Source organism: Malaya genurostris, chromosome 2, assembly GCF_030247185.1.
Source record: "Malaya genurostris strain Urasoe2022 chromosome 2, Malgen_1.1, whole genome shotgun sequence".
Lineage (NCBI taxonomy): Eukaryota > Metazoa > Arthropoda > Insecta > Diptera > Culicidae > Malaya > Malaya genurostris.
In genome coordinates, this window is record NC_080571.1 from 282,475,644 (window position 1) to 282,488,227 (window position 12,584).

Genomic DNA, 12,584 nt, shown 5'->3' on the forward strand with positions numbered 1-12,584 from the left:
AGAAAACGCCCGAATACTTGAATTCATACCTTCGGACCATTAAAAAAAAATAATGCCATCTGTCCAGCCAATACCTAAAACGAATAAAGCAAAAAATCTAATTAAAATTAATGCATTTTACTATACCTGCCAGTTATTCTTTTCCAGATAAATAAATTTCTCGTAATCCAGCAATTTTCCTCTTCTTGATTTGACATTCTAAAATATTTTGTTAGAACCCGCCGGCCGACAAGAAGCCATTCCTTTGCAATCAGCATCATCACACCTCAACATGAAATTGTTACCAATTTTAGACCATTCCTCAATTATAGTACAGAAGCATACACTTTTTATTTGTTTATAAGTTGCTCGTTCATATGTTTGCACTCAATGTTTCGAGTAACTTGTATGCATTACGACGAAACGTTAACGCACCTTAGCAGCGATGCCAGGTAAAAAAAAAAAATTCAAATATCTGCAGACAGGGTCTGTAAATATCTACAGTCAGAAAGTATGTCTTGCTGGCAGCAATTTCTCTATAAAGTATGACAAGCAAAACTGACTTGGTGAGCAAAAAAAATAAAGGTCGCGGAAATTTCAAAAGTCTGTAAATTTGGACGAAAGTCTGCGAGAACCTCGATTTTCAAAGTCTGCAAAAGTGTTACAGACAAATCTACAGATCTGGCATCTCTGCATCGTAGTGTCAGACAGTTGATTAAAGCGAATGTGAAATCAATCCTAAAGAGTAACAGAATTAGTGACACCTATCAACCAATAGTTGTAACACCAGAAGGCTCGATCTATATTTCAAATTTCTAAGCTTAATTCAGGAGCTGATCTACACGACACAAGCGAAAACTTGATTTTCACTCAAGGAGTCGACTTTATATTGAGTAGAGAGAGTTAACGTACATTGTCTAATTTTAATGATCCGCATTGTGCTTCTGCTGTTGGGTGGTTTCACTTATCGTCCCCTGGCAACGATCGAAAGATCATTATCACGTATTTCCAACGTCACACCATTGGTTCATGTGAGTTCGAGCAACATCTATAGGGATTCTGATTTAGGTCGCACTTCTTTGATGCAGCTTTCTGAACAAAAAAGCTGTTGGCAAAACTGAGCCGAAACCCAGCATGGAAACAATGACTGACTATTAGGTTGACGTCAGAGTGAACGCGGATTCAATGCGATGTACTATTATACCGTTTTCGTTTATTCATCAGAGCAGCCCGAAAGCTGACCCAGAGTCGCCCAAACAACGTTTGATATGTTTGTTTTAGCAACCTGAGGTCGCTCTAGATCGGACTCCAATCGCGTAGTTTCGCTCTGAAAATTTTCTCGGGTCGCACCACGCATCCAGCCGAGTTTGTTTATTTTTTCTTTTTTTCCTGAGTTGTTGTTTAGGGCGCGTACCACGTGTTCGTTTTACTCGGAGTCAGAGTAGCCCGCGTCTAGGTTCAAAAACGAAAACGGTATTAGTCTGTGCTGTTATCTCATCGCGCCCATTTTAACAGGTTTGCTTTGATTATATGCAACTAGCTCACACGCGCGCCTCAACGCTTCAACGCTTTTACTTAGACAGCATTCTTAGTAGTTTCGCTTTCTTTTTTGAGAAAGGGGGAGATGTGTGGCATGCTTCAACGCCAGTGTACTGGGAGCTTAACCCAACTTCGGTTGTGAGCGTAGCGTTCGGCAGCACTGCCAAAAGCGCCATTTTTGGAGGAACAAGAATCCGTCGAGCTTAGTTCACTTCGCGCCCCAGACCGCATAACAGGTAAGAAGCTTCATCGGGTCCAGAACTCAAACAGGACACAAAATGGAGGTTTCATCTACAAACCGAGATAAACTCGGTTTTGCACACAAACATACCACGGAAAGTTACTGAATCATTAATGATCGATTTTTTTTACCAAATTTTCACACGCTTTTGTATGTTAGTATTCGATTCAGAGGAAAAATAAATAAAAACCCTGCATTTTGTTCGAATCTTCAAGCAAAATCTGAAAATTATCACCATCGCTAAGTTCAAAGCTGGCCACTCGGGCAGCGCAGCGATCGCAAAAGAGTTGGTTGGATTCTTCAATTGACATGATATGTTGAATGTGATACCGTACGATGGCTTTGCTGAACTGAAGATAGATTTCGCTCCAAGCTGACAGGGTCTGATGCAGGTCAACTTTTTGTCTACTTATACACTTTTTTTTTGAGCAGAGATGCCAGATATTTTCATAGAAAATCTGTATCGCTTTGTATAAAAAATCTGTATTTATCTGTATTCTCTAATCAAATAAAATTTTGGAAAAGTTTGTACTAGCTTGGATGTCTGTTCTGTATGAGCATGTAAAAATCTGTATAATAAAGATAAATCTGTATAAATGGCATCTCTGTTTGCGAGCTCGAATGATAGGTACACTTCAAACAAGATTAGGCAAAACTAGGTTGGATTACCTTAAAATTACCCAAACTTATCTAGACTAGTAGGGATTGAATGAGATTAGAGAAGATTATTTTGGAATGAAATGAGTTTATTAGTGTGAGACTGTCTAGAGTTAAGAGTCATTTGCCCCTTGAGAAAACATATATACATCGATACAGCGACACTTCAAACTGACATTCTATGACATTGATCTACGTCATGAAGTTACACACTTTAGTCCTATGTTCGAAGTATTCGATAACAACATGTCCACACTTAAAATTAAAATTTGCTGATATGATTGAGCCATTTGACGACATACTTAACATTTATGAACTAAACCTTTGAAGCACAATTGAACAATCCAATCAGCGTGGTCACCACGAGATAGCGTTATGGCAGACCCTGTCCGCTTGGAGCGATCTCAATCTTCAGTTCAGCAACGCCATCGCACGGCGTCTCATGCAACATGTCATGTCAATTGTATGGGTGCGCAGCCCTGCTATTTTGGCGCGTACGAATTTGACATTTCTCTCCCCTACTTCTATGTATGAGATTCGATGCGGACTCACCTGAGGGCGACATGCTCGCAAAAAGGATGTTGCCAATTATTTGTTCGGGAAATGTGAGAGCTGGATATCTTGTTAATATGATGTCTTTGGTTATGGTGAGTGTTTTGACATATCCCATGCAGTAAGAAAAATTGTTGACGAATTTTTCAATTTACTTGAGTTTGAAAGAATGCAGATGGCAAAACCTTACTAATATGGGTAAGAAAAACGATTATTCACGTGTTGTCATCAAACATATGATTTCAAATTGTCCTATACTCTTGACAATCTCGAATGAAATTTGAAATTTTCAGTTCACATACAGATTTGATTTAGATGATAAAACATGAGTAAATAGACTAGCCATAAAACTTGTAATAATAGTTTATCAAATAATCTCATAATCCAACCCAAAAAACAAAGAATATCCCAGATATGAAAACAGTACCCAACCTCACTTCTTCAAATTTGGTATTTCATGTTACGATTTCTCCATAAATATCAATCAAACATACCACGGAAAGTTACTGAATCATTAATGATCGATTTTCTTACCAAATTTTCACACGTTTTTGTATGTTAGTATTCGATTCATAAGAAAAAAAATAAAAACCCAGCATTTTGTTCGAATCTTCAAGAAAAATTTGAAAATTATCACCATCGCTTAGTTCAAAGCTCGCCACTCGGGCAGCGCAGCGATCGCAAAAGAGTTGGTTGGATTCTTCAATTGAAGTGTACTCGACATCCTAGTAAATCCAGAACTTGAAATGTATTGAGAAACACATAAAAAAGTGCAGATTTTCGGTTATCGGGGACACAAACCTTTACGAGTGAACCCGGTGGACCCGCGTCGGACCGATTGAGCACGATATTGGCTTCTAGAATTATGGAACTGAACTCATTATCAACCATTCACGTTCCGAATTTAGCTCTAGAATTGAATTTTAAACTTGAATGCCGAACCTTAATAAAGGAACAGTATTCAGAAACTGAAGTCTGAAACTAAGGAAATAGAAACTGAAATCTGAAACTAAATTCTAAACCTGAAATTAAGTTCAGAATTCAGGTGTACCAAAATCTAGGTTCTGAGTTCAGTTTAGGGATTTAATCTAAAATTTAGTTCACTGCTGCTGGTGGTTGCTGGCGACATCCGAAACACGAATGAGAAGTGCAACCTGAACGTTTGAGGCTTTTTATCACGTAGAAGCTTTAGTGTTACTGATGATGGTGAAGGATCCTCATTACAACTGATATGTGCCTATGATGCGGATGAGTTTGACTCATTGTTTGAAAAAGTTTGACTCATTGTATGAAAAAGTTTGAGAATACTTAGTTTTTGAGTTCTTTAACAGTTCGGCTGAAAAGTTCGTATCGTTTAATAGAAACACACATTTTTTTGCCAAAATTCGTTTTTATTATTCAACCTAATTGCCATCAGAGGCGAAACAGCGATTATAGCGATCTTCCAACTTTTCGATACCATTTTTGTAGTACGATTTATCCTTTGCCTCAAAATAGGCCTCAGTTTCAGCGATTACCTCTTCATTGCTTCTAAATTTTTTATCAGCGAGCATTCCCTTGAGGTCTGAGAACAGGAAAAAGTCACTGGGGGCCAAATCTGGAGAAAACGGTGGATGAGGGAGCAATTCGAAGCCCAATTCGTTCAATTTCACACTGCTCAAAATCATCAATTCCTTGTTGGTTTTGATCGATAGTGAGCTCACGCGGCACCCATTTTGCACAAAGCTTTCTCATATCCAAATATTCGTGAATAACATGTCCAACACGTTCCTTTGATATCTTTAGGGTGTCAGCTATCTCGATGAACTTCACTTTACGGTCATTGAAAATCATTTTGTGGATTTTTTTCGCGTTTTCATCGGTAACAGCCTCTTTTGGACGTCCACTGCGTTCATCGTCATCGGTGCTCATATGACCAGTACGAAATTTTGCAAACCACTTACGAATTGTTGCTTCGCCCGGTGCAGAGTCTGGATAACACTCATCAAGCCATTTTTTTGTATCGGCGGTACTTTTTTTCATCAAAAAGTAGTGTTTCATCAACACACGAAATTCCTTTTTTTCCATTTTTTTCACAATAACAAAAGTAGCTTCACTCAAAATGTAATATCTCACAAACTAATAATCAGACAGCTGTCAAATTTATACACGTATCTTTTGAAGGTTGGTACTAACTGAAAATGGTATGGATTTAATTCTAGTGGCGCCCTCTCATAGAAACGATACGAACTTTTCAGCCGATCTGTTATGATTATTTTACACTGTTGAAAATTTAGTCACAAATTTCTGATCATATTTTTGACGGTAAGGAGAAAGAATTAGGTTTAGTATAACTCAAGATATTTATGATTATGTTCTACCAACTAATAAACTGGGTGAATTTTGAAAAGGCGCCCTATAGTAAAAAAAACTAGAAAAATTCGTGTAAATTTACATTATTTGAGACTTAACTATTCGAGCGTTAAAAATAACTCGTTTTTACAATTAATCTAAAACAAATTTAATGCAGTCTGACATATTTTTAAGTTCAAAAGCATGTAAGTTTACCCGTTTGATTGAAAAACTGCATAAGTTTGACACATATTTAAATCATTATGTATATCTCAGTCATTGGCGCATTAAGTTCCTATGAATTGAGTCCTATGTGGATTTGTGTCACTGGTAAACTTAATAATTTTCTTCTGTGTATGTTCGGGGTTGGGAATCGAAGCCATGTTAGGCGACTTACGCCATTTCAGTACACTCCAGTTAGAGGAATGGATGATGCTACCTAAGGTAGGCCTTTTTTTTTAATTTCCAAGAAATTTCAATAGTTTATGCTGGAATTCTGTGAAGAACTGAAACTAACATATTTACTAGTTCTGTATATCCGTAAAACTTGAAGATTCAAATTTATTTTTATTTTTATTAAAAAATAAACTGAAAATCAGGAAAGAATAAGAAAAAAACGAATTGACAAATCAGTCTGCATCTTCTCACTCAATTCCGACAGATTTCAGAATCAACCGGTTGTAGACGAAATTCATTCGGAATCGGTTGTTGCACTTGGGTTGGAATTTATTTGGAATTCATTATGATTTTTACATGGAATTCCAAATGAAAATTTCTCACCGATTCGGAATTGATTTGGAATTCCTTTGGATCTGATAATGTGTGTTGAATTCTCCAATAGGCAAAGCTACGGGTTCGACGCAAAAGTCCTGCATCTGCCTCAATTTTTTCGCCAATTTTCATTTCTGCTATACGTTCTTTTTCAATCTGTTTTCTTGTTTGTTGTTGATAAGAGTTTAACAATCGATTAGTTATATCCGGTTTAATTCAATAAAATTCAGAAAAAACAACCAATTTCATAGTTGTTTTCTTTTCGATCGCCAACCTTTTTCGTGGGGTTTTCCTAAATCGTGTTGCTAACAGTTTGTTGATTTTCTCCCATCGCGAACGGAATTTTATAGATAACTGCACAACCGAGCACAGACCACGCTAAATCGTCCGATTCCGAATCAGTTACATAAACCGATCCGAGTCGGAATCGGTGGTTGCATCTAACTCGGAATCCATTGGAGAATCGTACTGATTTCCGAAAAATATTCCAGATGAATTCGGCTGTGGACCAATTCGCGGTTAATTTTAACCTTTGGTTGAAATCTGACACCTTGAGTGGTTATTTTGTGTCGAATAGTTAAATTTTAATAAAACTGCGGCTTATTTTAAAATTTGACGGAAGGAAAGTTATTTGGGTTTATTTTCCACTGGTAATAAAGAATTAATATTAGAATTTTTATTTCAAGACTTTTTTCAGTGTTGGAAAATAACCATCGATCTGTCAAAATTAACCATGCTCTCGAGCAGGGTTTTTGACAACATCAAATTAACCACTCAAGTGTCAGATTTTAAATAAAAGTTAAAATTAACCGCGAAATGGTTCACAGCCTTAATTTAACATGTGTGTGATACACACCAAAAAGAAACTGAGCAACTTTGGTTATGAAAAGGCTTTCGTAAGTTTGAGAGTGTCACCGACGACACGACCTGCCACTCGTCTACCAAAACTGTATCGTAAATTTAACTACCCCTCAGTAACTGGAAATGTCAAATCGAAAACGCTAGTGATTTTTTTTAAACTGGCAGCACAAGTTGATATATTTATTGATTTTGAATAACAGTCACCATAACCTTGGTTACTGCATATCGAAGGCAAGATGAATGTAAACAAAATAAATTTCAGATCGGTTATTATATTACGGAACATTTTAATGGATTTACCTGACTCGAGCGGAATATAAAAATTGAGGAGTATGAGTTATGTCTTTTATAAAGCCAAGTTCAAAATTCAGGTCTTGACTTGAAACCGTTGTGTGAGAAGGAAGACATGGAAATGACCGACAACGATCTGAGCTAGGCCAGTGCTCTACGGTACCTGCATAACGTACGGTAAAATAATTTCTTTGTGGAATTCCACTAGTAATCCTCTAATAGTGGCCAACAAGGTGAAATACTGTTTCCACTACTGCGCAATCAACCGACACAAAACAATTTTGACGCCGGCATATTACACCGAATCCTACTGCCCAGAAAAGCTAGCAGTTGAAGCGTACGGATGAATCGCTGGAAGCAGATCATTGTCCTCGTTCGTTGGTTTCATCCATAGTTTCGTGAAAATTCCGAAAATCGAGTCCATTTAAATGCATTTCTGCTTAATTTGGACAAAATTTAACACTAATAGAACTATTCCACCGCTTTCAAAACATGTTTGTTTGTTTTGGGGTTCCTTGGTAACTAGTCCATAGCAACTCAAACAGTGTTGCTTGAGAAGATTATTTTTATCATTTACAAGGGGTCGCTAGATTTGTGGTAACTGGCGGTGAATCGTTAGAGAACAGTTTTAATGCTGATTTTTCTTCGGAGTGCCTGGTCGTGTCGTCGGTGTCACCAAAATTATCGATTCACCTTGTACGTTTACTGCGACTGCTTTGAGCTATTTGTACAGATCGGCATAGTTGCAAATAGCAAATAGGAATCAGTGGAGTTAATTTTAGATGGAAATGGCATGATTATTTCGGCATTATTGCTGAATTAGCATACATAGGGATGAATCTATAGTCTATAATAACGAGACAACAACAAATTTTTTTCCAGTGTAGTAACTACTTTATTCATTCGTTTCATTGCTCTATTCTATCGATAAATATTTACAATATTATTAGAAACAACAAATCTATCCTCTCAACGGATCCTCACGACTACTGGTGCTGAGAACTCATTCGAACGCTTACATGCTATTTGTTTAGTATCGTATTCAGTAGGTTGAACACATTTGCATTAATTAGCTTACCATCAGAATGAAAATCACATTCCAGCTATGTATTGGTATTGTTGTATATACATTTGTACTAGTAATCCAAAACACGATGAGTTAAAAATGTTGAAATTTTGAGTACAGTTTTATTTGTTTTTAGTCATGTGGCCTATATATTCGATTATGATTTCAATGTGGGTTGTTTTATTTTCATACTTATAGACACTATTTCAGTAAATATGTTCGATGATACAATTTTTCGATAGTTTTGTAATAAAATTCATGTTCGTTTTGTAGGTAGTCACATTCTGTACGAGTTAGGAACACCAACAGCGAAAAAACATGGGATTTGTATACATAAATATCATCTAATCATCTACATACAAAAGTAGGCATCAGTCTTAGAGTCAATGATCGTAACATTCGCTGGTATCAATTAATGGTTTCTTTTTAATTTTTTTTATGTGGTTCTGATGGAAGAAAAGTCTGGGGCTTTCAGTATCCTAGGAAAATAAATAAACTTTGAACTGTTAGAGTTCATTGAAAGGGAAGATTCTAACTAGTTTAAAACATCTTTTAAGCTAAAAAACAACAAAACACACAATTTACAGGAATTTCAGGCATTTGGCACTCTGTTGGGACGTGGGCTCCTAGTTTTGTCGCACCGGATGCATTTGATAGCCCGGATGGTTCTGCAGCTGCGGTGGGGGCGGTGGTAGATTGGTGTTTTGTATACTCGTCACGTTTCTCATGGATTGTTGTTGATGTTGCTGTTGGTGCTGTTGCTGCTGCTGCTGCTGCTGCTGTTGTTGCTGCTGTTGCGATGAAGACGAAGACATTTTCCGTTCCGCCATCTGAACTTGGTTCATTCCGGCGGCACCATGGCCATAGTTCGGCAGGACTAGGCCTCCGTTATAGGTACTGCTACTATTGCTTGCATTGCGGGTTGGCGGAGTGATGGCAGGACCCGATCCGTGATAGGAACCGTACGAACTATCATCAGACTGAGCGGATTGGACCCGCCGCTGGCCGTACATCGACTCCGGACGGGCTCCACGAGCAAACTTGGAAGACATGGAATCATCGCGACTGCAATCATAGAAGAGAACTGTTAGTAGATATTATTAATTTGGTGTCTATTTGGGTTTCCGGTTACGGACGGTGTTCAAATCGCGAGGGTTTTTTGAACATCGTTCACGTGGTCGTGAATAGACAAAGGAAGAAGAACTTACCTGTTTTCCCGTGGATCCCGATCGAATTTCAGAGCATCGGTTGAGCAATTTGCATTGTTGCGAGTTCCGTAGATGGGTTGAAAGCCTTGAGGGTCTGCTGCTGCTTGAGGATGTGAAGGCATCTGCTGGGGAAGGCGATCGTTTGGTCCCGGCTGTCGCATTGAGCTCCGGATTCCGTAGATACTTTCCGATCTTTGTTGGAGCTGATTCTGGACATTTTGGTTCTGTAAGTGAGAGCTCTGGGGTTGAGTAACCCTCAGTGGATACAGGCTCTGGGCGGGAACCAGAGGTCCTGGTCGCAAACCCATATCACGATTTAGGGCAGTGTTGCTCTTTGTGTACACCGATTGGGACCGATTCAGATTGGCACGGGTCAGCGGTGGCGATTTGCAGTACATCGATTTGGTTCCTCCGTAGATCGATTCCACGCGATCGGTTTTCGATGTGGGTTCGGCAGTATAAATGCTTTGGCAGTACCGTTGTTGACTAACCAGTGCACCACTTGGGGGGCGGTATGTGTGATATTTACCCGTTTGCTGCGGTTTGTCAAGGTCCATGTCGTAGTTGATGTCCTCGTCCGAGTTGATACTGGAATCGCCTTCATCCTTGGATTTTTTCACCGTTTTTCGGGTACTGAAGATGAACTCGTGCAACAAACCGGACACCACGCCACCAGCCAACGGTCCGACCCAGTAGACCCAGTGGTTATCCCATTTATTCAACACGAACGATGGTCCCAGAGAGCGGGCAGGATTCAGATAGGGCATCTGTAGAAAAAGGAAAGAAAAAAGAAACCAGCATGTTTTTGTTAGTTGCTTATCTAGATTGCTTGCTTGTTGTAGAGGTTAACTATGAGACGCACAGCCTAATGGAACCCGGAGTTTACTTTCGAGATTTGACCTGCATAGTTTTTATTGTAATGTTTATTATGTGCTCTGCATCCTCACCTCAGAGGAAACCTGCAAACATTGCGTGGTGCGAATAAAAAAAAAAGCGCTGAAGAAACGAAAGAAAGAAGCAACCGGAATCCTAAAACTAGGACGACCGTGTAGGGGTCGGGGCAATGTCGGGGTTGAGCCTGGTTGGTCCCTAAAGCGACGAGTGTTTGGACAATGCGAACGGGAAAACGATAAGCACTAGAGACAAAGAAGAAGAATTCTACCTGCGAATATCTTCTTCTAGCGTTGCTTTTGAATCGGCAGAGGATATCCTTTCCAGGTCCTTTCAAGCTAGGTACATATTTGTTTTTTTTTAATTTCACGTCTTCTCTAAAAATCTTCATCGCCATGCACCCTCGCGTGTATTTCAAATATGGTCGTAGAAATGCGACCGGTTGAGATTTTGGAATGGTGAATTTTATTAATTTCAATTGGGATATTTAGTGAGAAGTTTGAAAACTGGCATTCAAATGTTCCGTTGTACAGTTTGGAGGTATTTGCCAACTAATGCAACAAATCTGTAATGAAATTTCTTTATCATTAAGCAAACCGAAGAAACTGATGACGAGAACAACAGACAGTATCGCCTAGAGGAAGGACTCGAACCTTCACCCTTTCTCCATTTGCATCTGTTCTCTCCGTTTGTTGCTTATTAGTAGTGATGTGCCAAAAATTGAGTTCAAAATTGAATTATTTCTTATCACAAACTACAAAACACTCATTTTTAAATGTTTTAGAGAAGTTCACATGGATTGTTAGGATTTTAGAGTGCAAGAGAAGATCTCAATTTATTGTTTTATTCGAGAAATCTCTGAAATTTTCAGAGGATTGCATCAGATTATCTGATATATAAATTAAACTTTAGGTAATTGTAGAAGATTAAGAAGATAATTTACAAGAATTTATAGAACTTTTCGAATAAATTCACAGACTGCAGATTTCAGAAAATTTAAGAAGATTTCAGAAAAAAAATGACTCGAAAATGAACGAACTTTTCAAAATACTTGAATACTTCTGAAAGATTTTGAGAGTCAGAAATTTTAGGTCTCAGACGTTTTCCGAACATTTTGGAAAAGTTTCAAAGAATTTAGTACTTTTTTCTGGTTTTCGAACATCGTAACAGATTTACGAAGATTTTTGAAAACTTTATAAAATTGTTTTTGACATTTGACCAGATTTTAAAAGATTTTTTAAAATTATTAAAGACTGACTGATCTTTGGGTAGATTTTTAAAATATTAATATAATTCAAACCAATTCAGAAAATTTAAAAAAAAAATTCAAAAGACAATTGTAAGTTATTGAAAAAGTTAAGGAGATTTAAAATGATTTCAGAAATTTTGAAATATTTGTGATATGTGAGAAGTTTAGAAGATTTTGGAAATGATTTGAGAAAAAATTTTGAAGAATAGTAGTGAATAGTAGAAAAATTCAGAACAATGTGGAAAAAGTTAGGAGACACAAAATCACTAGAAGAAGATTTTTGGAAAATTTTAGTAGATAGTAGAATCTAGAATATTTTAGAGAATTTTAGAAGATTTTGATTTAGATTTAAGATTTTATAAGATTCTGGAATTAATTAAAAAATTTTAGACCTTTGTAGAATTAACAAAATTTTAGTAAATAGAAGATGATTTAATAAAACCAAAATTTTAAAAGATTTGAAAAGATTCTAGAAGATTTGAAAAAATTTTTGGAGATTTTGAACGATTTTAGAAGATTTTCGAAAATTTTAGATTCGAGAAAACTTGTGAAGATTTTAGATGATTTTGGATAGCTTTAGAAGACTTTAGAAGATTTTAGAATATTATAGAAGATTTGACAAGAAATGATATTAGAAGATTTTAGCAGACTTTAGAAGATTAGAAGACTTTACAAGGTTTTAGAAGATTTTCGAAGGTATCTGAGAATTTTAGTTGAGTTTAGAATTAATAACATTTTAGTAAATATAGATGATTTAACAAAAATTGTTTCATAATTCTGATAATGTTGAACCAAAATCTCAAAAGATTTTAAAGAATTAAGATAAAAGTTTATAAATTCTAGAAGATTTGAAAAGGTTTTAAAAAAATTTGGAAGATTTTAGAAGGTATCTGGGAAATTTCAGTTAAGTTTATATTTAACAAAATTTTAGTAAATATAAGGTGTTCT

At 37.0% G+C, this 12,584-nt stretch overlaps 1 protein-coding gene across 1 annotated transcript in view; it reads right to left on the reverse strand.

Annotated features, from left to right (window-relative positions):
• Positions 1 to 8,104: 8,104 nt before the first annotated feature.
• Positions 8,105 to 12,584, reverse strand: part of LOC131430325 (neurogenic protein big brain) — a 57,726-nt gene continuing 53,246 nt past the window's right edge. Inside the window, exons 5-6 of the mRNA XM_058595207.1 lie at positions 9,497 to 10,263; positions 8,105 to 9,353 (exon numbers count right to left, since the gene is read on the reverse strand). Coding sequence (XP_058451190.1) covers positions 8,915 to 9,353; positions 9,497 to 10,263 — 1,206 coding nt within the window. The 3' untranslated portion in view covers positions 8,105 to 8,914. The remainder of the gene's footprint in view (positions 9,354 to 9,496; positions 10,264 to 12,584) is intronic.